The sequence below is a fragment of the Juglans microcarpa x Juglans regia genome, chromosome 5D (genome assembly GCF_004785595.1).
Source record: "Juglans microcarpa x Juglans regia isolate MS1-56 chromosome 5D, Jm3101_v1.0, whole genome shotgun sequence".
Taxonomy (NCBI): domain Eukaryota; kingdom Viridiplantae; phylum Streptophyta; class Magnoliopsida; order Fagales; family Juglandaceae; genus Juglans; species Juglans microcarpa x Juglans regia.
The window spans coordinates 35,483,571-35,506,766 of NC_054602.1; the positions used below are offsets into that span (position 1 = coordinate 35,483,571).

At 37.4% G+C, this 23,196-nt stretch overlaps 3 protein-coding genes across 6 annotated transcripts; 2 read left to right on the forward strand and 1 right to left on the reverse strand.

Annotated features, from left to right (window-relative positions):
• The first annotated feature begins 394 nt into the window (after positions 1 to 394).
• LOC121265009 (RING finger and transmembrane domain-containing protein 2) lies at positions 395 to 11,050 on the forward strand. Of its 2 annotated transcripts, XM_041168422.1 has the most exons (9): positions 396 to 874; positions 1,114 to 1,766; positions 4,732 to 4,809; positions 5,099 to 5,266; positions 5,882 to 5,970; positions 6,150 to 6,314; positions 6,484 to 6,561; positions 10,172 to 10,275; positions 10,649 to 11,050. In XM_041168422.1, the coding sequence occupies exons 2-9, from the start codon at positions 1,139 to 1,141 to the stop codon at positions 10,752 to 10,754; spliced, it is 1,416 nt and encodes a 471-aa protein (XP_041024356.1). In that variant the 5' UTR covers positions 396 to 874; positions 1,114 to 1,138; the 3' UTR covers positions 10,755 to 11,050. The 2 variants fall into 2 exon arrangements, with proteins under 2 accessions (XP_041024358.1, XP_041024356.1); XM_041168424.1 differs by lacking the exons at positions 10,172 to 10,275; positions 10,649 to 11,050 and adding an exon at positions 7,044 to 7,230 and having other exon boundaries at positions 395 to 874; positions 4,732 to 4,808; positions 5,098 to 5,266.
• A 1,154-nt stretch (positions 11,051 to 12,204) lies between these two features.
• On the reverse strand, positions 12,205 to 17,123 carry LOC121264672. Its single transcript, XM_041167955.1, has 6 exons — positions 16,654 to 17,123; positions 15,890 to 16,069; positions 15,575 to 15,694; positions 14,042 to 14,233; positions 13,344 to 13,508; positions 12,205 to 13,136 (listed from the first exon to the last, which is right to left on the reverse strand). Exons 1-6 carry the CDS (start codon positions 16,855 to 16,857, stop codon positions 12,735 to 12,737), a joined length of 1,263 nt encoding a protein of 420 aa, XP_041023889.1. The 5' UTR covers positions 16,858 to 17,123; the 3' UTR covers positions 12,205 to 12,734.
• Positions 17,124 to 19,442: 2,319 nt separating this feature from the next.
• On the forward strand, positions 19,443 to 22,961 carry LOC121264670. 3 transcript variants are annotated; one of them, XM_041167954.1, is made up of 3 exons: positions 19,443 to 19,839; positions 20,011 to 20,445; positions 20,905 to 22,961. In XM_041167954.1, exon 3 carries the CDS (start codon positions 20,911 to 20,913, stop codon positions 22,600 to 22,602), a length of 1,692 nt encoding a protein of 563 aa, XP_041023888.1. In that variant the 5' UTR covers positions 19,443 to 19,839; positions 20,011 to 20,445; positions 20,905 to 20,910; the 3' UTR covers positions 22,603 to 22,961. The 3 variants fall into 3 exon arrangements, with proteins under 3 accessions (XP_041023888.1, XP_041023886.1, XP_041023887.1); XM_041167952.1 differs by lacking the exon at positions 20,011 to 20,445 and having other exon boundaries at positions 19,444 to 19,839; XM_041167953.1 differs by lacking the exon at positions 19,443 to 19,839 and having other exon boundaries at positions 19,846 to 20,445.
• Positions 22,962 to 23,196: the final 235 nt, after the last annotated feature.

Below are 23,196 nucleotides of genomic sequence, written 5' to 3' on the forward strand. Positions count from 1 at the left end.
TTTTAAAAGAGATAATTTTATAATTTTAAAAAATTTTAAGATTAAAATTACCTAAATTTATATTATAATCTCTATTTAAAGACTCTACATACCGTTACTCTTATTTTTATCGTAAATTGCATTACGAAAGGGCCAGCATAATCAATGACGGTGATGAGACAGTCAGCCCTGGATGGCCCTTCCTTCACAGAATCACAAACAAACAAGACCCGGCCAAACCTGCTTTTTCTTTACTATCATTCATTTTAAGATATAATTGTGTAATATATTGTAAAAAGGTAATATGTTTCTCTCTCTTCCTCATATCTTATTATTTATTATTTATTATTTATTATTTTTATAATATAATATGTGTATGCTTACGATATTTTATTAAAGAATACAGAGAGAGAGAGAGAGAGAGAGACGATATTCTCTCCTTTCTTTGAGCTATCTGTCTCTCTCCTTGCGCCCTTCGTTATTGAACGAGAAAGATAGACAGGAAAATATATAAATAAATAAAGAACCACTCTCCGGGCCCAACTCCATTCATCAAACCCGAAAGGTCAGCGAGGAGAGAGATCCCTACTCCTTGCCCTAACTGACCTTCCCCCTCCTCCCCCTCTTGTCCCTTCCACATTTCCCAGTTTTCACCGATCGAAGCCCCAACCTTTTCTTTTTCGTTTTCCCATTTCTACCCACTCATCGGTCGGGGACGCTGGCTGATCCTTGATCCACCATATTTATGATACATATTACCCCCGATTTCGAAGTAGCGGATACGCGATTTCCTTATACTCGAACCTCTATCTTCTTGCATCTGAGGGTTAGGGCTCGCATGACCGTGATGAATATTTGAAATTCCGAGGTCCTCCACGGAGTTTCGCCTTCGAAGGTAAAAGCTTGACTTTTTCAAGCTCTCCTCTAATTTCTCTATGTTATCGCCTTTTTTTTTTTAAATAGTAAAAAAAAATGAAGAAAGAATATAAATGGTTCAACCTTTTCTTGCTTCGCACGAATATGATATGCTATCCCATCCTCATGAATAGACGTTTTTTGTGATTGACGATATTCTTGGATTGATTAAGATGATTGTCGTTCTCATTATGATATTGATTATGACGTAATGATTAGGGTTAGAGTTAGGGAATTCGGGCGAATGGATACTTCCGGCAACAATCCCGACACCCCGCACAGGAGAAGATACGGATTGCCATCTGCTTCCAGCATCATTCAGGCACCACTCTCGGCGTTGTTGGAGTACTCGGGCCTTGTTCGTGGCAGCACTGCCAGGTCTAATCACCAAGAGACCGAGGGTTTGATTCACGGGCGTGTATCTTCTCTTCATGCTCAGGACCAACCTACCACTGCGAGTGCCACCAATCATGGGGAGGTCTCCATTAGGATAATCGGTGCAGGGGAGCACGACCATGATGACAGGGAAGCCACTGGCACTGGCACTGCTACGGCTACGGCTACGGCCACTCCTACTGGATTGGTTGTTGGCCAGCATCAGGGTGGAGAGGTCGCTGCTTCTAATGAGATGGCTGGCATGGCATCGGAGACTCGGGAAGGAGACTCTAGGATTGAGCGTGGCGGTGTGGGAGATGGAATTTCCCAATCTGTCAATGCAAGTGCTGATGGAGAAGCTGCGGATGCAAGTGCGGCTAATGGGAGGGATTCTTCATACCAGAGATATGATATTCAGCAAGCTGCTAGGTGGATTGAACAGGTCCTTCCCTTCTCCTTGCTTCTTTTGGTGGTCTTCATTCGGCAGCATCTGCAAGGTAATTGTTTTCCCAACTTATGCTTTAATATTGACATTATTTTTTGTTGTTCTCACTTTATTTAATATGCCAGGAAGAGATATGATATTATTAGCTTGATCCGTTTAGGAATTTGTCATGAAAGTTTTACCATTTTTCCCCAAGTGCCTCAGAGTTGGGCGGACACAAAGAAGTCCGAATCCAGAACTTTGAATTCTCACTTTGCTTAGGGTCAGAGTTGCTTTTAGACTTTGACTCTGGGGCAGAGTTAGCTCCAGCTCCTTCTTGTTGGAACAAAGTTGGAGTTGGAGTTGGAGCCTTAATAGGCTCGTGAGAAAGAGATTAGACACACAAAAAAAATATTTTCACCCAATTTGAATAAAATCTGGAAACAAAACAACAAATCAAGCGAATGAAATTTGTTGATCAATTGAACATGTGATACCAGATAGGAATTAGAAACCTATTGATATGATTTTCTCTATTTATTTTGAGATTTTAAAATAATTTCTCATTTCGTAAGATAAATCCCTGTTAGTAACTAGATATTAAGAAAAATACATCAACATATGTATATGGCAAAAGAGGCCTGTAACACCTAAGTCCCGCATTATAAAAGGAATGATTCACGTTGATTGGATAAGTTATGAAGGTGGTGATGAATGCCAAGTCTCACATTGGCTACTTAGGAGCTGAAATTGGGCTTTACAAATGATTTTAGGGAAGCTTCAATTTGACTAGTCCTTCTGGGATTTTGGCACAAAACTAGCTCTTTCCCTCAGCCATTACATGTGGTATCAAAGCCACCTAGTAAGGCCTGTCATGTAATATTAGAGAATGTTGAGAATTTAAGAGGGCTATTTGTAACACCCCTGTCCCAAATTGAGAAAAGAAATGACTCACATAGAGTGAATAAGCTATAAAGGTGGTCATGGATGCCAAGTCCCACATTGATTATTTACTAGGTGAAATTGGGTTTTATGAGTGATTTTATCGAAGCTCCAAATCGACTAGTCTTTAGGTTTAGCCGAGATGTACTTATAAAAAAAAAAAGGGTTTAGCCCAGATGTGCTTGGCGCTTTCCTTGAGTCATTATATATAAAATTTGTGACTATTTGCAAAGTCCAGAAAATAAACCTATATAATCATAACAACAACAACAAAGCAAAATTACAAAATTCCTATTTTAAATTTAATTAAGTCTCAGGTTTGACAAACTCTCTCCCTTACAAATATTTTGTTCTCAGAATTTTATATTTCTTAGATTTCTATACCTTATGATGTTTCTTCCTGTACTACTAATAAAAAAAATTATGTTTCTTCCCAAACTGAATCAAACAAACAACATTTTTCCAGCAACAAGTCCCATGCAAACCTTAATGCAAACTAGAATATGTCCTAGGGAATACTTTATCTAAGGTCTTTTTCCTTTCTCCTTGCTTATCTTGACATATAAGTTAGCAAAATCTCTTAAACTTGGGCTCTACTTTTGCAAGGATACCAGGAAAGCCTATAAAGTAGACATATCAAAATAATAATAATTGCAAGAAAACACAATTATAAAATTCCTGTCTTGCCCTTGAATAAAGTTTCAGGTGTGTAAAAACCTAAGATAATTCAAGGCAAAGAAAAAATAAAAAGTGGTGAACAACAATTATTCTGTACAAAATTAATTTAACACAACAAATCTGTAAACAGAAGATAATGATTTTAAATGAATTATGAAGAGAATGCTGATGGGAGTCTTGTTATTGTCCGCAAGCAACTATGGATCACCTAATCAAAGCTCAGCATCAATTCTTGCATCATCATAATAGACTAGGGAGGTAGATGTCAAGGCAATGCTCGAGAGCTAGTGGAGATGGGACAGATAGTGGCTATGCTAGGTCCTATTTGCCTGAAATCTCAAGAGTCGTGATTCGGTAATAGATGTGGTAAATGTCAAGGCAAAGCTCGAGAGATAGAGGAGATGGGAAGGAAAATGGCTATGGCGGGTTTGATTCGCTTGAATCCCCAAGAGGCTTGATTTGGCTTGACAAAAGGTGTATGCAGTGGAGAGAGAGGGAGGGAGGCCTATTTAATTATAACAGTTTTTTTTAAGTTGATATGCGCAGGGTTGGGCTGAGCTGGGAGAGTATGGGAAAGGAGGGCTGGGCTATTTATTAATTAAAGTTGAGTTGAGTTTGAAACTTTTCGGACTTCTGCTTGAATTATGAATTCGACTCTTGACAACTTTTTTTAAGTCCAGCTCTGAATCTGACTTGGAACTCCGATAACTCCAACTCCAAGTACAGAGCAGGAGTCAGAATTTGAAAATTTGTGCACATCCCCAGATGCAACCTCATATGAATACTGAACATTGTAGCATTTCTTGCACCTCCATACCACAATGGTGGTGGTGAATGCATTCTTCGGAGGAAAGGGGCCAATGATATTGAACTTCTATGGCAAGCTTTGTTGGATGATATATTCATCTTTAGGATATCATTAATTAGTTGTTGATGATAGTTAGTTTGCTTGAAGGAAGTTCATATAGATTGAATGATGATCACAGGGTAAATATTCCTTAGGAAGTTATTTTTATGCTTGCAGCTAATGATGCTTTTGAAATCTCGCCTTTTATAATGATTCCAAGGGGCTCCAATTATAACATTAACTAGTCTTTTTGGAGTATAATTTTAGACTTGGTTTGAGTTTTTCCTTGAGTATAGTGTCTTTTCTGACGTTTTAGGTCGTTATAGATTATATATGAGAAAATCACAGAAGAATTGAACATGCATTTGCTTTTGTTGCTTTCCAAATCAAATTTTGTCCATATGAAGTAAATTTACCTTTCTTGAATTGTGTGCATTGGGGTTTCTGATCATGAGCATGTCTTAGCCCACATTGTTTTATAAGTAAACAAATGTGGGCTAAAAAATGCTCACATTTTAGGCCCTTTTCCTTTAAAGTTTAGTGACCTTGGCCTTTCTGCTATGGTTTACAGGTTTCTTTGTTACAATATGGATTGCTGCTGTCATGTTCAAGTCAAATGATATTCTACGTAAACAGACCGCTCTCAAGGTACTACAATTTGTATATCTGTATTTTTAATGTTTTGGTATGGCCTACCCATTAGGGTGCAGCCTATTGATCAAGGGGCTGGCCTGGGATGAACTGTAAACTCAAACATGCTGAGTTTAATTCCACACTAGGAGTTCCCCTAAATTACCTGATATATAGTTATGGCGTGTGGGGTCATGTATCCGGGGTGTACTCCATGGGAGTGGGTTTTAAGGGCCCTGCCTTTGAAGTTCTACATCATTAAAAAAATGTTTTCTCATTATTAACCAGGGTATTTTTGGTGGCTGCAGGGGAGAGAAAATTGTCTGTTCTGGCTGGGATATCTTTTGCATTTACAATTCACGTTGTTGGCGTATACTGGTGGTATCAAAATGATGATCTTTTGTATCCATTGGTGATGCTTCCTCCAAAAGCTATCCCACCTTTCTGGCATGCTATTTTCATCATTATGGTGAATGGTATGTTTTTCTATGGCTATTATTGTGAACTAATAAAATTATTGATCTTTTAGTTGGGATACATTTAGTGATTCAACATGCACTCAGTTGATCCTTCATTGTATGTCAGTGAGAAAGTTCTAAGAACATGTCACTTTGTGGAAACGTTGTTAATTTTCTTCTGAATTTTGTATTCCTATGAGCATTTCATTTTCTACTTGTGAGTGGTCTTTAGAACTCATAAATTTGTTTGTGCTCCCACATATCTGGGGAAGTATATGTTTGTGTAAATGGCATGGGAATTTTTGTCATAGCTAAAATTTTGCAGCTACACACTCACTTTTAGTGAAGGGCAGACTTCCCCTATTTTTTATGGCCTTTTATATTTATGTTTTGCACGTATGGTAAGGAGGTAATTTGTTTTTTTCATCACTGCAAATTTCCTTCTCTCCATCATGTCTTAGACAGAATACTCAAGCACATAATATTATTTAGTGCGGATGCTTCTTATGAGTTTTCGTTTCTTTTTCTTATTTTACGACTTTTTTGTATGGTTAGTCTTTTTTATACATAATGATAGTATGCTGGTGTGTTCTGGAGCATTGCAATAGTTTCTTATGTTGGTGTTTCTTTCAGATACCTTGGTTCGGCAGGCGGCAATGATCTTCAAGTGTATTCTATTGATGTATTACAAGAATAGTAGAGGCCGAAATTATCGTAAGCAGGTGAGCATCTGGCTTTTTTTAAAAATCTTATTTGTGCTCTTCTGTGCTTGAGCATCTCCAATCATTGTTCTATTTTCCCATTCTTTCCATGAAGTAAAAAGTGTTAGATTAACACGATTCATATATGTATAACTTTTATTTGCCATTAACTTCTGACCAGAGATGTTCATATTTTCCAGGGTCAAATGCTTACTTTGGTCGAGTATTTGCTGCTGCTGTACCGTGCCTTACTGCCTACGCCAGTCTGGTATCGATTCTTCTTAAACAAAGAATATGGAAGCCTCTTTTCATCACTGATGACAGGGTTGTATCTTACTTTCAAGCTTACATCTGTTGTCGAGAAGGTATTATTTTCTGTTAGTTCTTTTTTTCCCTAGATTCTTGTATGTTACAATGTTTCTGATCTTTTTATAAAGGATTAACTTTCTGTCAAGAGTTCATTTTTCGACGTGCCTATTTTCTTCTCCTCCAACCCTCCTTTTGTTTTTCCCTTCTCTGGGCGGTAATGTTCAGGTGCAATCCTTCTTTGTGGCATTAAAGGCATTATCACGTAAAGAGGTGCATTATGGGGCTTGTGCAACATCAGAGCAGGTAATGTGGATTTCCTTTCTCACATGCAAACACAGACACACATCCAAACACAGATGCATGGTCTTTCAGCTTCTTTTTATCTCTTTCTGGTATGAAAGGAATTATCACAATGTCAAAAGAAAGTAGTTGAGGCTTGGAACAGTTAGGCTGCAGACACAGCTGGTTTTTCTGTCCCATTGACTGTTCTTTTTCCTTTCTGTAGCATTTTGTTATGCATAGAAGCAAATCACCTTATATTCGATTACTAGTCATAGTCCCTTAACAGCCTATCACTTTGTGCATGTTTGTGTGCATGCAGTTCGGGTTTGCATGCGTGCGTACATGTGTACATATGCTGATATTTGAAGTATTCTTCTGTTGCACACCATACTTATTTTCTTTTACTGATATGGTTAAACTAATGCAAGCTTTTACACTAGGATTGAATTTTTCCTTTTCCTTTTCTTTTAGTTTTTAATTTGTAGTATATGATTTAAACCCAGGGATTCCAACAGATGACATCCATCATCTTTGTAATTATGTCAATACGTGTTTAAGCAGCTACAATCCCGCTGCAAAGTAGCTTGTTGACCTTTTTTTGTGATAGGTAATCAAAAATCTTATTGAATAATGCAAAAGGACGTCTGAGATAGAAACACCTAATTAGAAACGAAATAATGAAAACTCAGCCCATTAAATCTATAATAGATGTAGGGGTGTCAAATCGTGTTAACGGATCGTGCTCGTGTCATGTCAAGGTATGTACATTACACTTAATGGGTCAACACGAACACTACCTGTTAAGGATTTCGTGTCAAAATTTCAAACCCGAACACGACACGGTAAGATAACAGGTTGACACGACACGACCCGTTATGACCCGTTAATGAATAAGAAATAAATTGACACGGCACGACACGACACGACCCGTTTCAACCCGTTTACGTTAATGGGTTGAACAGACACGACACGACCCGTTTCAACCCGTTTAATCTGATTGATTTTATATAAATATTTAAATATAAATAATATCTATAAAAAATAAAAAATTAACTACAAGTCTAAAATTACAATTTAAACAAATATAATGTACACACATTGTAATAATATTCATTATCAAAATTACATCCCAAATATAATAAACAAAACACACATAGTAAATATATTAATGTTACAACTTACAATCCCAAATATAATAAAAACACGGATCTAAACAAATTTAGAGGTTGAAGAATGAGGTGGAGCGCCCTCCTTGCCCTTGTTGTTTTCCAACTCCATGCAAGTCCTCGACAATTACATTTGAAATCCCACCAGACATCTCACTACCTATTCCAACCCCAGAGAAGGTTGGTGTGGTGCCGGAAACTCTCCTGACAATGATGTTTGCGCTTGGAAGGGCAATGGCGATTCCTTATTGGTCCCAACCACTCTTCAGTGTTCACTGCAACAAGATCATCCCCACTCTCAATGTAACAGTCTTCAATGCACACATTGTTGCTCAAGTCTGCAAATTGGATGTTAATGCTCAAGATAAGTTTATTATGCCCTTTTGCTTTAAGAGGATTGGCAGTCCACTGCATCAGGAATATAAGAGAATGAGGAAACAAGATAACCTGGATTGATACCATCAGTATTTGGTGCGTTGAGAGGAGCCAAGATTGTCATGCCTTTGATAACAACATTACTGAAACAAATAGAATAAATAGTTAGCACATATGAAGTATAACATATCAAAGTAGCAGGTCAGAAAACAAATCAATACCTCTCTATTTCATATGAGATTACATCAAAGTAACATATCAAAGGAGCAGGTCAGAAAACAAATCAAAGTAGTAGATCAAAAAACAAAATGACAAACATATGAAAATGGCATGAGATTACAGAGAAAGCGAAGTGGGATGACACCAGCCCCCAAAATTTGTGGCGTTGCAAACAAGTCAAGCCTGCAGCAGAAAATAATCCACAATCAAACTTCTAACTTAGGAATCGGAAGAAAGCATACGAACATGAAATAAAATGCAGGCATATCTAGAAAACTCCCCTTGCCTTGAGCACCGCCATGGACAAGATTGTAATGCTCTGTCACCTGCACATTGCCCCAGTGGGAAATCTCGATCTCCCGTACCAACTCCTGAGCAATTGCAAAGGGTTGATTTGCCTCAAAGTGCTTGATTCGTTCATTTGTCATAGAAAAAAAATGAACGAATCAAGCACTTTTTCTTCGGAGATCTGATCTTGTGATTTACATGTAATTAGATTTCAAACGCAGTACTCACAATATAATACATGCATACATACGCGTATAAGTAAATATTGGAGCAGATCAGAGTGTGTGAGATTCGAAAACCACCAAACAAGCCCTAGATTCACAAAATAGATAAAAGCAACGAAAATTGAACTTCTTATCAGAAAGAAGTATAAATTTAGCGCAAGAGTCAGAAAACGAAATACCAAATCAAGCATCGGATTAGGCGCAAAACTGGATTCAATAATAGCAAATATCATTCTGAAAAAAAAAAAAAGAAGGGAAATGGGGTGAGGGAGGAAGACGTCTTTTAGAGCACCTCAGCAGAGCTACCACGTGGCTCGTGGAGGACGACGAGGCCATTAACGCCCTTGCAGAGCTCAACAGTAGGAGGACTGGAAGAAGGCGCCAATGGATTCGCCGAAGGAGTAGAGAGACCCTTTTCGCTACTCATAGATTTAGGCTTGAAGTCGAAGAGAGAAAGGGGGGGGGGGGGGGGCGGCATGAGAAGTTAGAAGTTTGAGAAAAAGAAAACTGAGGGGCGGCGTGGTTAGGTTTAGGGTTTTTTGAATTTTAGGGTATAAAGGTAAATTCAATTTTCTTAACGGGTCATAACGGGTTGACCTGTTAGTGACCTGTTAAGCAATCGTGTCTTAACGGGTCAACCTGTTTTGATCCGAACCCGTTAAGGCTAAACCCTAACCCGCTTTTATCGTGTCGTGTTCGTATTGGGTTAATGGGTCATGTCACATATTGCCACCCCTAACTTATAGATGCCCAAAGATTCAAAGTATTGAAGAAGGTTTTAAGCTCATCCCTTGTCCGCTTGTGGTCTTTAAAATCTTCGTCCCTCCATATACACCACACCAAGCGGATGGGAACCATCTTCCACGCTGCTGCAATTTGAAGATTGCCATGTAATCCTCTCCAGTTAGCAAAGAGGTGGACTATCCTTTTAGGCATAGTCCAAGATAACTCAACTCTCACAAGGAAGTTGTTTCATAAGGCTCTAGCAACCTCGCAATGGAGTAAGAGGTGGTCTACAAATTCCCCATACTTTCTGCACATGCAACACCTTGCCAACCTATCATTGGGATAGTACAATGCAATTGAATTATACAAAACATTGGTTTTTGGCTTAGTCCATGGTTTGGCAGGGGTTCCTTGCACATTTTCTTACGTTAAACATCGTTTGGGAAGTAAAAAAACATAAGAGTTTAAATGACTCAATAAAAAGGCTGAAGTTGTGATGTCACACTTTAATATCAACAGTTTTCATTGGGGCCTTGCTTAGTCTAAGATTTTGAGGTTTTCTTGCATCTCATTCAGTTTTTGTGAAAATTCAGGGCCTGTCTAGGATTTCAAGTTTTTATGTATTTAATGCAGGTTAATGCTGCGGGCGACATGTGTGCTATTTGCCAGGAGAAGATGCATTCTCCCATCCTACTTCGTTGTAAACACATATTTTGTGAAGACTGTGTATCAGAGTGGTTAGTTTATTTCTGTCATTTTTGCACTCTATACTGTTTATCTGCTTTTGCTACTTAGGTATATTGGCTTGGCTGGTCTTAATTTTAGATGTTGTGTGCCTTAGCAGTTAGCGTGGTCAATTTGCCTGCATTGTGCAGGTTAGAGTTGATAGTTGACCAAATTTATAGGGACTTCCTGGACTTCGTATATGTTTTCTTTTAGCTTGGTAAATCATTTTTTGGTTTTCAAAACTTGGTGCCCTTTTTTTAAGCCTTAAATTGTTAGAAGGTTTAGGCTAGCATTACCTGTAAATATTGGGTAGGGGGTGCTTTAATGCAATCACTCTGCTTACGTTGTTAGGCCATTTGACGACTAATGGTCCTGTTTTCTCAGGTTTGAGAGGGAACGGACGTGCCCGTTGTGCAGGGCTTTGGTCAAACCTGCGGATCTCAGATCATTTGGGGATGGATCAACTAGTCTGTTTTTCCAGTTGTTCTAAATTCTTATTGCTTTAAACCAGGGAGTTTTTCTGCTTTGAATTCCTGAATCCTCATTTGAAGCAGCCTTCTCCCAATCTTTTCATCAAAACAGGTAGTTCGGCCACTCTGCCATGTTCATGTGTTGCTCTGGAAAGTTAATTTAAGTGCCTGGCTTAGCTAGAATCGAACTGGCAATATGTTCATATGTTGTAATTGAGAAAGGTTGGAAATGTATGTATCTACGGAGGAAGTTCTCGTGAGGACTTACCATATATGTAACTGTTCGTTTTCCCATGAATGGATGGTTTTTTTCCCCCTCTCTGTTTGTCTCAATTCTCCCACTTTATCATTATTCTCCTCGATGCGCCTAATGTTTATTTCTCACAACCTCTCAATTTGAAGTGTTCTGCGCTTCGATTCGATCGTGCGTGCTGGAACCTTACAAGTTTCATGTGTCCAAACAGCGGGAAACGTGCGCTACCATAACGTTCGTCAGGAGAAAAGCTGTAGCAGACCGACCATTCATATTCTTTGCCACGTTTATCAGATCGTAAACGATACGGTACTTGATAGTTTAACTTAATGTCACGTAGATATTGAATTGAGATGAGAATTGAAAGTTGAATAAAATATTGTTAGAATATTATTTTTTAATATTATTATCTTAGAATTTGAAAAAATTAAATTGTTTTATTATATTTTGTGTAAAAATTTAAAAAAATTATAATTATTAGATGAGTTAAGATGAGTTAAAAGCTCTAAAGCTTGTGATTTGACTTATACATAATTTCCGGTGGAAAGAGTGAGCTTCAAGTAAACATAAAATAGAGGGAAAAACCGAAGGGCCTTTACCTGTCTAGGCCAATGTATGCATGGAAGGGGAAGATTTGGCATTGGACCACTAGCAACATGAGTGGTGGAAGGGACTACTTTCTTATACCTTCCTTTTAAATGAGTGATATTTTCCTTTTTTCTTTTTAATTTGAATTTTAGATTTTGAATTTTAAATTCTTTACCATTTCAATATACATCAACACTTATGGTTATGTACGAAAAGTTATCAAGTACAAATAGTTTTTTTCTATAACTCACATCCTACTACCGGTTTGATGTGACATTACCCATTAATTGTTATTTTTTTTTCTCCAAAGAAAGTGTCAAGAGCTAATTTAAATAATGAAATGATTTTAGATTAATAAAATAAAATATTATTAAAATATTATTATTATTTTAAAATTTAAAAAAATTATATTGTTTATTATATTTTATGTGTAAATTTAAAAAAGTTGTAATGATGAGATGAAACCATTTTTAAATCTAAACACTAAAGAGTTTGAGCTACATCAATACAATGAAATAAAAGTGTAGAATATAATATTTTATCTGTCTTGCAATGATCCATGATCACAATAACTTACAATTAGTTCTCGGCCTAAAGAATTGCGTATAATAAAATCAATGAATGCTCTTAGCTAAAGTTGATAGGCACTTAATTCATTTGCGTTTTGAAATAAACAAATAAAATTCGTAAATCCAAATCTTTACATTGAAGCACGGCAATTTAATCTTAGGCTGGAAAACGTACTGAGGTGGACTGAAGAGCACAGCAAATCCCCAATATGATTAACAGACGCAAGAGCTGCTACACCATTTCTGTCATGAAATCTGATAAAGAACAAAACAACATGACAAATCATCCCAAACAAGTTCTGCTTCTTGCTCTGAAATGACGGCAGACTTTATTTGCGCTTGCTATTGCTGGCTTGGAGTACGAGAATGACATGGAAAATACTTGAACCTGTACTGAGTTACAGAAAACACTTGACACCAATCCACTCTCCATCAGAAAAATAAAAACACCAATTAAATACCAACTGCAGGAAGTACGTAACTCCCCTCATTGCTCCTCTTTCTCCCATAAATGAAAAATGGAAGAGAAAAGAAAGAAAAAAAAAAAAGAACAAAATATTAAATCTTTGATGAATAAAAGCAAACTCTATTCAGGAAGAAGATTCAGGGGGTCTTTTTGTATCATCTTCCTCGGAAACTGAGGTACTCGGACTCTGTGGTACCTTACTTCCTAGAACATCCTTATTTTCCTGCGGCGGAATGGGCACGGGAAAGCTTTCCTTCTTCATTACTGGTGGGCTTACAGATGGGGGAACCTCAGAAGGTGAAGGTGGGGATTTAGGTGAGGGTGGGGAAATGGAGAGCATTTTGGAGACTCCTGGGTAAACTTCTGTAACTTCTTCAATGCCTTCATCTATATAGACAACATCCTGCATGGTGAGTTGATGGTATTCAACAATTTCCCTTAGGAAGCGGTTCTCACGGGCATATATTGAATTCTCATGGGCCAATCGCGCCTTCTCAGCCAAAAGTGTCTCCAATTGAAGGCGGATCTGAGATCAGAAATATGTTCATTAGGAACAGTTGACGGTGGACCTGAGATTCATTCTTCATGCTTCTTAGCCTAAATAATGTAACAACCTAATATAAGAATACCCATGATCAAGCTGAACTCTAAACATCCGAATAAACAAATGAAACAGATGCATATGCGTTAATTATTCTTGTCGCTCCAAAAGCAAAATAAAAAGTAAAATTACCAAGTCATCATCCGCACGGTTGTCTCCCTTCTCGCGATTCTCTCTAAGTAGTTTATTTTCTTCTTCAAGTTGAGCACATCGTTCCTTTGCAAAAGCAAAATCTGCTTTAATTGTTTTCAGCTCCCGAAGAAGTAGTTTTGCTTTGGCAGCTGTTGCCATTGCAACCTGTAACCCGCACAAAGGCCAATTATGCATTTCAAAGCTAAAATAGGTTCATAAAAACTGAAATGTGCAAATACAAAACCGATAAAACTCAAATTCAACAGTCCGAATGAGCTCCATACTCCATCACCAACCTTTGGATTGGCTAATCCGACATGCATAGTTAATAAAGCAATTGAGAGTTGCGATATCTCAAATCCTAAACTTAAAATCAATTGAGTGTTCTCTTATGTTGGCATGAGTCACATAAGCATTCCATAAAACAGTTTTTTTTTTTTCTTTTCTTTTCCTTAAATGCTGGTTTTATAAATTTAAATTCATTTGCTGTAAGCTTCTTTCACTTTGTATAATACTAGGATGCATGGGTTGGGGGCTTAACACTGTTTGGATCTCAGAGTGATCAATAAACCCAGGTATTCCTCCCCTGCCGGGTAAGCTGACATGAAATATAACTCTTATTGAATCTAATGAATTAGAATGTTCTCTATGTCCACAACTTGAAACATTCATGCACAATTACATAGTTGCCACCTTACGTCGCGAGATGCCTTGAGTTGAGTTTCAAGTTTGGTTTGGATCTGCGGTTGTGTTGTTTGCATCAGCCATGGACTATTCACGTCAGGAGCCTGGTTTGGTGCCTCAGAATTGTCTCCTCTCCGCTTAATTTGCAGTTTTCGGGTTTCTTGGATGATGTCTGCTGTCTTATTTTCCACTATCATGCGACCTTCCTGGAGAAACAAAAGGAAATTGTGAAGCAATAAATTTACATTTCAGTACTTGAGAAGATATGAAATACGAAGAATACGTGAGGTTCCTCTCTCTCTCCCCCCCACCCCCCCATAAAACTAGGAGCATAGCTACCTCTTCTACGATGCTCTAAACCACATCAAGGTCCAAGTAATCATGTGAGATTGGGACAAAAATGAGGATTTCATTTTAGCTTAATGACAGTTTCTATTCATAGAAATTACACTAAATACAGGGTGGTAATTTTTAAGAGAAATACTATTCTTCATATTGAATTTTATAATCCCAGTCACACCAGTTGATGTGACATATTTTAATTAGTTTTTCATTTAACTGGTTGACTTATGAGCCCACTTAAAATGTGCCAAATCAATTGGTATAACTGGAGATGAAACAAGTCTAAGATGAAGAGTAGAATTGCTCAATTTTTAATTACACCTAATTAATACAATCAGTTAGAAAATATTCAGCAGGAAAAGGGAGCAATAACTAAACCATCATATATGTAATTACTATATATAAAAGCTATATATAAAAGCGGAGTCATATAATTCTGACTTGGCATTCTACCCATAAAAGTAGACATTCTACCCATTAAATTTGAGGTGTTATGCTTATGAAGCGATAACCCTTTTAAAAGAAATGTTTCATCATGAATCATTGTAACTTTTAAATTTTATTTTTTTTCTTACATAAAAAGATATAAACAGATTTAAGACTCCACCTAAAAGTACTAATTCAACATTTATATTGTTTTGTAGTTTAAGCGGAGTCATATGACTCCGATGTGGCATTCTACCCATAAAAGTAAGCATTCTACCCACTAAACTTGAAGTATTATATTTATGGAGCGGTAATCCTTTTAAAAGCAATATTTCATTATGAAATGTTGTAACTTTTAAGTTTCATTTCTTTTCATATATATAAAGATATAAACCGATTCAAGTCTCCACCCAAAGACACTATTTCAACTTTTATATTGTTTCGTCAAATAAACCACCCTATAAACCGTTTTGAATTTCTCCACTATAAAACTCAATCTCTCTCTAAATCTCTCTCCCTCATACACAACATACACAAAAATCCGGGTTATAGGCTCGTGTAATTTAAAGGGCGTGAATACAAGATGTGATATATATTGTAATCATGTAACCTATAAAAAAAAAGATTTTAATCATGTAAAATGAAAACAAGAGAATAAGATTTAGAGATGAAAACAGAGCGTCAAACTTGCCAAGAATTGATTTGGCATGACAAGGTAAGCAAAATAACATAATTGAAGAAAACAAACCACTCACATGAAATGATTTAACAAATTTTACCTCAAATGCCTTTTCAAAAGTGTCACCAATGTGATTAAGGGAAGATGTGATTGCATCCAAACCCTTCCGTAATTTAGGATTGTCCATTTTTCTGAAGTTCTCAGGTGCTGGATATGATTGCTGGAATTGATATCAGAAAGGACAATATATAAAATCAGACAATGGAACTCAGCAAGTGGAATGAAATGGCCAAAATGTAAGTAGAAACTGGATTAGTTAGAAACAACGGATTCCAGCTTCAAAACTAAGTGATCATATCTTTCCTAGCTGGTGTTCACGGCATGCAAGAAAAAAAATGTTAACTTTGTATGCTACCTGGCCACCTGTTGAGGTATTAAAGCCCGGCGTTCTCATTCGGTCAGGCACATTATCTTGCTGGGACATGATATCATCCTCCAGAATTGCTTTAGCCTTTCGAGCCAGAACACCCCAAAATCCAGATTTGGACTCACTTTTTGTTGATGCATCCCCATAGGCAGGAAAGGCAGGAAAGCTCTGTATTTTCAGACATGACACCGCATCACATCCACAGAAAAATCTAAACAACAAAATCTGTATATCTTCACTAATGGTGTGAAATTTACAGCTCAGGCGTCATGGGGGGGAAAAAAAAGTAGAAAGTTGTCAACGCCATCAACATTCTGTTTGGGGAGGGGGGCAGAAGTAATCCAATTCTCACAAATTATCAATGATTTGTTCTTATTGTTGAGGATTTGTGTGGCTTGTGGTAAAGTATTTTCCTAAAGCAAAGAAACAGAAGAAAGCGATCAACTTTTACATTTCTGATCAAAACTGGAAAACATCGGCAGAACTAACAATCTTTGACAAAGAAGTTAAGAACACGCCCTGTGTTGAAAATGGAAGCGAGAATATCCAATAAAAAAAGATCATAGCGGTTCCAATATCGGAAAAGATGAAGAACAAAAAGACTAGATGCCATTCCACATTGAGCAAACAAACAGGATCTGCTTGTTGAAAAAACCTCAGAGACATTTAATAGTTTTGCGTTACCTTAAAAGAGAAGAGGGTGAAAAAAGATAACAAAAGTGAGATCATAAAAGAGAGAAAGAGAAGTAGACCTTGGAAGGATAGGGGTGATGAGCAGAGTCTGCGTAGGCTGAGGAGAGAGATGATTCTCGATGAGCAGCGGAGGCTCGAATAGCCTGAGCGGCAAGAGAAGAGGAGGATGAATCGGGTAAATTATGATCGTCGTCAGGCGGGTGATGAAACTCTTCCTTGAAGGTGGATGCTCTCGAAATGCCGTGCCTTCTCCGGTAAGCCATTTTGCTTTTTCCTTTTCCTTGGTATGAAGTATTTGTGTTTCTCTTCCAAAACCAGCACCCATATAAAACATAAACGCCACCGTCACCGCCACCGCCGCGATGACAAGAAAAAAGAAAGAAAGAAAGAGGAGGAAGATTCTCCGGTCAGTCCGGCGGATCCCTTTTGGACTGAGAACGTGTTCCCTTCACACGTCTTTGTTTAACAAACTCTTCCGTTCTTTAATCAAAAGCCATTTGGAGAGAGAGAGAATGCCGGTTAATCTATGAATGTAATACTCTAATTAAGGTGGGGTGGCCTTAACTTGTTGGGTGACAACGCAAAATATGTTGGGTTTGGCTGTGACTGACCCCAACTTCCCTCTCAAATTAATTACGAACGACCTTTTTCTCTTCTCTTGGGTTATAAGATTGAAATTTATTATATATGAAAAATGTAGATGTCAAACAGTTAATGCCTATAATTTCACGTAATCGTAGAATGTTTATATTATATAATCGTTTTAAAAAAAAGTAAGATCTAATATTAAAAAATTAATTTTTTTTATATAAATAAACTTTATTTAAAAAGATTATCCACGACAACAAATATCTCATTTAGTTGCTCCATTTTGAATCAGTCCAAACAATTTGCTTCGGTTTATAATATTTTATCATTTAAATCTCAAATACATAAAATAAATTTAAGGATATTCTTTCAAAACACAAATGTCAGGTGGTGGCATTTTTCCATTTCTTTCCAATATCTAAATATATAAATGAATGAATAATATGGGCACTGAATGGAAACAGGTCAAATCTTCAAAAGAATGAAATATTTCATTAAATAAATAATTAAAAAAAAAAAAAAAAAGTTGTTGAGGGGTGGATCCATGTCCGCTTTGTACCTAAAAAGACTGGACTCAGGTGCTACGTGATCCTTACAGCTGAAGAGCTACATCGGTATGAGCAGTGTCTGGCTGTCGATTCTCATTTCTCGCAATGTGACCAAGAGTATTTATTACAATTAAAACTAAAAAATAAACATTAGATTATTATTTTATTACTATTTATTTATTATTTTTTTTAATTTTACTTAATGATTAATAAAGTATGTATTAGTAAAATTATATATATATATTTTAATTTTTTCTTAATGATTAAGAATGTTAAAGATATACTTAAAAAGAAAATAATAAAAAAAAAATTTAAAATGTACTTAAGTAGTAGATGAGTAATAATAGAATAGTAATCATATCACTACCTAAAACTAAAAAGGATGGATACTCTTAAAGAGTAGTGCTAGGCTATGACCCATCATTGACCGTTGGGCTTGTTGCTTGACATAAATGCATCTTCTTATTTTTTTTCTAACTTTTTTATTCACATTTTTTTTATCATTTTTAAAAAATATAAAAAAATATCAATACATTAATATTTATTTCCTTAATTATTAAGTAAAAAAAATTAAAATATAGGAGGTGTCAAAATTAGGTATCAAAGTAGCATTTTCCATTTCATAAAAGGCAGTTGGCTAGAGCACAGTGGGAAGCCACAGATACTCCAGTCGGCGACATCTGGGCAGTTGACCTTCATGCCGTGCAAGGAGGCACATCGACCCCGAAAAATAGTATGGCAGTCGAGAAATCCATTTCTATCGACTCAGACAGTGTGGGAGGCCTAGGTAATTTAGAGAAGGGTGCACTGGACGGGGCTATGGTTGTTTTCGAGGCCACAAGGGGAAAGGTGATGACGGTTGCAAGGCGGGGGATGCCGTAAGGTAGGGGTGGACAACGGGGCCCCGCCCCGCTTCTGCTCTTCCTCCGCATGGCGGGGCGGGCAACCCCACTCAGCCCATGCGAGGGAGGAGCCCCCCACCCTGCATCTAGGACCCCTAGCGGGGGCGGGTGGTAGGGAGGACCAAACCTCGCCTTGCCCCCTCTTACATTTATATATATATATATTATATACATATATATATATATATAAACATAAATATATATTTATATTTTACAAATTATATATATATATATAAATAAATATAAATATATATTACAATTTGTTAGACTTGTTCACAAAATATGCATTGGTAAATTTAAAAACTAAATAGTTTAAAAGTTAATACACTACAATTTACACAAAATATACACTGACAAATTTAAAAATTACATAATTTTTAAATTATAATCATATTTACAAAATTTAAATTTATAATTTGGATTTAAAAATGTATTTTTAATTACTTTTACACTTAATTAATTAAAATTACAGAGAATAGAAATTTAATTAAAAAAAAGAGTTGTGCTAGGCTGCCACCTAGTTTTGACCACTAGGCGTGCCGTCTAGTACAAATGTGTGTTTTTACTTTTTTTCTTATTTTGTTTTCATATTTTTAGACATATTAAATATTTAAAAAAAATACAAAAATACACGAATTCAGTTAAAATTATTTTTTTAATCATTAAATAAAAAAAATAAATATACAAACTCTCAAAGTGATGGAGCACACTAACATTTTTTTTTTTAAAGAAAATACTGTGTAATTTAATTTAAAAGAATTAATTTTGTATTTGATCCTTATTTCGCTTTTTTCGATAGGGGAAAAAAATGAGGGCCACAGGTAAAGAAGAAAACAGTAACAAAGCATGAGGGTTGCTTCAGGTGGTAGAAAAGTCCGAGAGAGAGAGAGAGAGAGAGAGAGAGAGTAGCTGATTGTTGGGAGTGAGTTGAAGAGGTCTTTCCCTTTGAGGTCTTTTGGAAAGTCTCTCTCTCTCTCTCTGGTTCAAAACAGTATTCATTAGCCCTAAATCCTTGCTGCCTGATATATTTTCTTGATTTTCTCTGTACCTTACCTTTGTTTTTTTTTTGTTTTTTTTTTTTTTTTTGAGCTTGGTCCGGGAACTAAAGACACATTACTTGATACCCTTTTGCCTCTAATTCAGAGGACCAACATCTGGTAATTCTCACAGATCGGATCCAAACCATTCCTATATAATCGTAATCCAGGTAATCATTGACTCACATACCATGCTTCTTTTGGATGCACTTTATATGTGTGTGTGTGTGTGTGTGTGTGTGTGTGTAGCTCTGATTACTTGTTCTACTAATCTGCGTTTTGCTTCTCTTTTCTTATGCTCATATTTGTTGCTCAATTTTGATGTCTCTTACGTCTTTCAGCTTCAGCTACACCCATTTTGTACTGTACATCTCATATGGAAATCGGGCATTTCACGTTTTATTTTTTGCGTAATAATTGGTGTGAAATTTTGTGAATTTGCTCTCATTCTTGGGGTTTTCCAATTATTTGGACGGAGAGAACGTTGGAAGCTAGCTGTTATCGTTTCTGTCGAGATTTGGGTCTTTTGTACCAATTGCAAGTCGGAGCCATAAAGGCAATTGCAGGTAAAATGGAGTGGACAAATTAGCAGAGGAAGCACGGAAAACCGGGTTTCTTACTTATTTATCACGACGGTTCGGTTAAGGAAGAACTTGTAGATAAAGGTTGTCATGGTCTGCTTCTTTCCTTCTGCTACTTGGCATGCCTTTGCGGGCAAGATCCTGCCCATTTCATAGCAGTACGGAATTTTCCCATGAAAGGGTTTGAAATAGAATGTAGACGCGTGTAACTGGGAAGCTTATTATTTCTGGACTTATGGTGGACAACCTTTTTTGTGTCTTGAACACAAAATACTTAATTTCCAATGTAGAATCTATTCCTTTTCCTCCTTGGTTCATTCAAGGAATATCTATGAATAAGGACTTCTGATGCTTGTTGAAGAAAGCTGTATCACTTAAATAGCTGCATACGTAGTAGCTTCATACATATAGCTTTATCACTTAACTAGCTGCATACATATAGATAAATGAAAAGGGAACTGCTTAGAGGACAAGGTGGAGAAAATCTAAAACTCCAAAGATTAGGTGCTGGGTATTGCCAAAGATATTCACTAGTTGTTCGCATCTGCATAGAGTTATATTTAAGTTGCCTGTCCATTCCTCAGCCCTACTTGTCCCCAATTGTACTTTGATAACTTATCATTTTTTTTCCTAAATTTTTGGTCTTTGGTCCAGTTTCAAATGGATGCAGACTCACCAAGAATCTCAGAACAGTTGCCTCAAGCCATTGCCCAAGGCCGCATGGACAGTGGTTTGCTTGTTGACCATTCTGTCCAACCAGCAGCATGTACTTTGTGCCAAAGAATCATTTCTCCTGAAAATGATGCAAGTGGTGATCTTGAAACTGTTGGTGTATGTGGGGACTGTAAGTTCTTATTTCTTGAAGATCATGGCACCCCCGGGCGAAACTCATATCAGCGTAGGTTGCCTAGAGGAAGAAGAACCAGGTACAGCAGTTCTGAGTCTGTTGAAAATCTTTTCTCACAAGAATTCTCGCATATGATTAATCTAGCAAGGCAAAACCAATTGAGTATCTCTGGGAATGAGGATCGATCTCTAGAGGGTGATGCTATGACTAGGTTATTGCAGCACTCAAGTTCACGTTCTACCCCAAGTAGATCTAGAAGTGTAAGGTGGGTACTCTCTGATACTGAAAGTGATGGTGTTGATCATCTGGATTCTCTTTATGGAGAGAGTGAGTCAAGTTTCAGTTTTGGTCAGTATGGAGCTTTGCATGGTGAAAGTGATGCAATTTCTTTTAGTGCCTATGGAGGGGACTCAGATGCTTCTGTTGGAGGACATAGTTTCCTGGACCCAGAGATGTTTGTTCAACCAGATGAGGGTAGCATTTTTGATAGTGATACTGATATTGATCCAATGCATGCAGGCCTCAACCAATGGGACTTGGAGGAGGAGGAGGAGGAGGATGAAGGAGGAGAAGAAGAAGAAGAAGAAGAAGAAGAAGAAGATGGTGTGTGGGAAGAAGCTGATGCTGAGGAAGACACAGTTGAATCTGCAGAAGCAAGAGGTCGACTTCAAAATTTTTTGACTTCTGAGGATGCAGTCAGTTGGAGGCTTAGGGAAGGTTATGTTCATACTATCTTTGGTAACTTGGAGGAAGCGGAGTTATTGCCTTATGTGAGGAATTCTGGGGATTATCTTGATGCAAGTGGCTTTGAAGAACTGCTGGTGCGTCTTGCTGAGACTGACAGCTTGAGACGGGGAGCACCTCCTGCAGCATCGTCTTTAGTAAATAGTTTGCCTTGTGTAGTAATTGATGAACAGCATGAGAAGCATGAAGGCTTAGCATGTGCAATATGCAAGGAAGTGTTAACCAGTGGCACCAAAGCAAATCAGCTTCCTTGCTTTCACCTTTATCACCCTTCCTGTATCCTGCCATGGTTGAGCACAAGAAATTCATGCCCCCTTTGTCGATATGAGCTTCCTACTGATGACAAGGATTATGAGGAGGGGAAGCAGAACAGTAGTGGTAGAGTGGAAATCCATGAAATCCAGCAGGAAAATGTAAGTGAGGATAACTCCTCTGATGTCTTTGATGGAGCTGAAGCTGATGGAGGGCTTGAATTTTATCCAGGCAGCTCTGAGGAGAGAGAGCTGCTGGATGTGGATCCTGCTACTGATATCTCTGGCAGAGAGGGTGGTAGAGGGAGATGGTATTTTCTTGCAGCTGCTCCAATTGTCGGTCTCGTGGGCATTGTGCTTGTATGGTGGTTAGGCAATCCTTTAATGCAGGGAAGAGTACCACCAAGCCAGTGCAGCTTCCGAGAACAGGGCCATCGTCAAATTCACATTTCTGCTTCCTCACCTAGCCAAAGGGAGAATAGAAGCAGGAGATGGTGGTCACTTTTCTAGGAAGCTCTTGGATGTCTACTAAAAAAATATCAGTCTGTTGATGCATTGTTTTGATGGTTTTTCCTGACGTTGCCGTTTGTGCTTTTGACCTTAAGATACATATTCAGGCTGCTGTGCATTAACTTCTCAACGACTGGATTCGGATTTGTCGTAGAAATTTACATTGTTATAAAAGTTCTTGTAGTACTTTAGTGTTGTTTGGCTGAAAGGTGAGGTGAACAGTTTCGTCTTTTTATGGTGTACCCTGTACAGCTGCATGTTTCCCCTACACCTCCTAGTACCAAACGGTTGAGATGTGAAGTTGATTTGAGTTGTATAAGCATAATAACGCAGCCACCATGAGTGTCTAGTTTTCCTCACTTTCCATCCCCCGCTCGATTCCATCAATTTAACAACTGATTTGGGTGACTTGAACACTTCAAGCTTGTGCAAACTAAGTACTGTTTGAAGGTGCTGACCATCACTTCTTGCATTACGTTCTCAACTACGTTATGGTTTCACTTTTTAGTCATGGCAAGGGCACCTGTAAGTGATTTCTTTCCAGGTTAATTATCCCTTGCAAACGGTTTTTCACTTTCTTTTCCTTTTTATTTT

Coding starts and splice junctions, on each gene's coding strand:
- LOC121265009 (XM_041168422.1), top strand. CDS start 1,139: ATGGATACTTCCGGCAACAATCCCGACACCCCGCACAGGAGAAGATAC. Junction 5,267..5,881: donor TTTCATCATTATGGTGAATG/GTATGTTTTTCT, acceptor TGTTTCTTTCAG/ATACCTTGGTTCGGCAGGCG. Junction 6,315..6,483: donor TTACATCTGTTGTCGAGAAG/GTATTATTTTCT, acceptor GGTAATGTTCAG/GTGCAATCCTTCTTTGTGGC.
- LOC121264670 (XM_041167954.1), top strand. CDS start 20,911: ATGGATGCAGACTCACCAAGAATCTCAGAACAGTTGCCTCAAGCCATT.
- LOC121264672 (XM_041167955.1), bottom strand. CDS start 16,857: ATGGCTTACCGGAGAAGGCACGGCATTTCGAGAGCATCCACCTTCAAG. Junction 16,070..16,653: donor ATCACCCCTATCCTTCCAAG/GTCTACTTCTCT, acceptor CTGAAAATACAG/AGCTTTCCTGCCTTTCCTGC. Junction 15,695..15,889: donor ATACCTCAACAGGTGGCCAG/GTAGCATACAAA, acceptor TATCAATTCCAG/CAATCATATCCAGCACCTGA.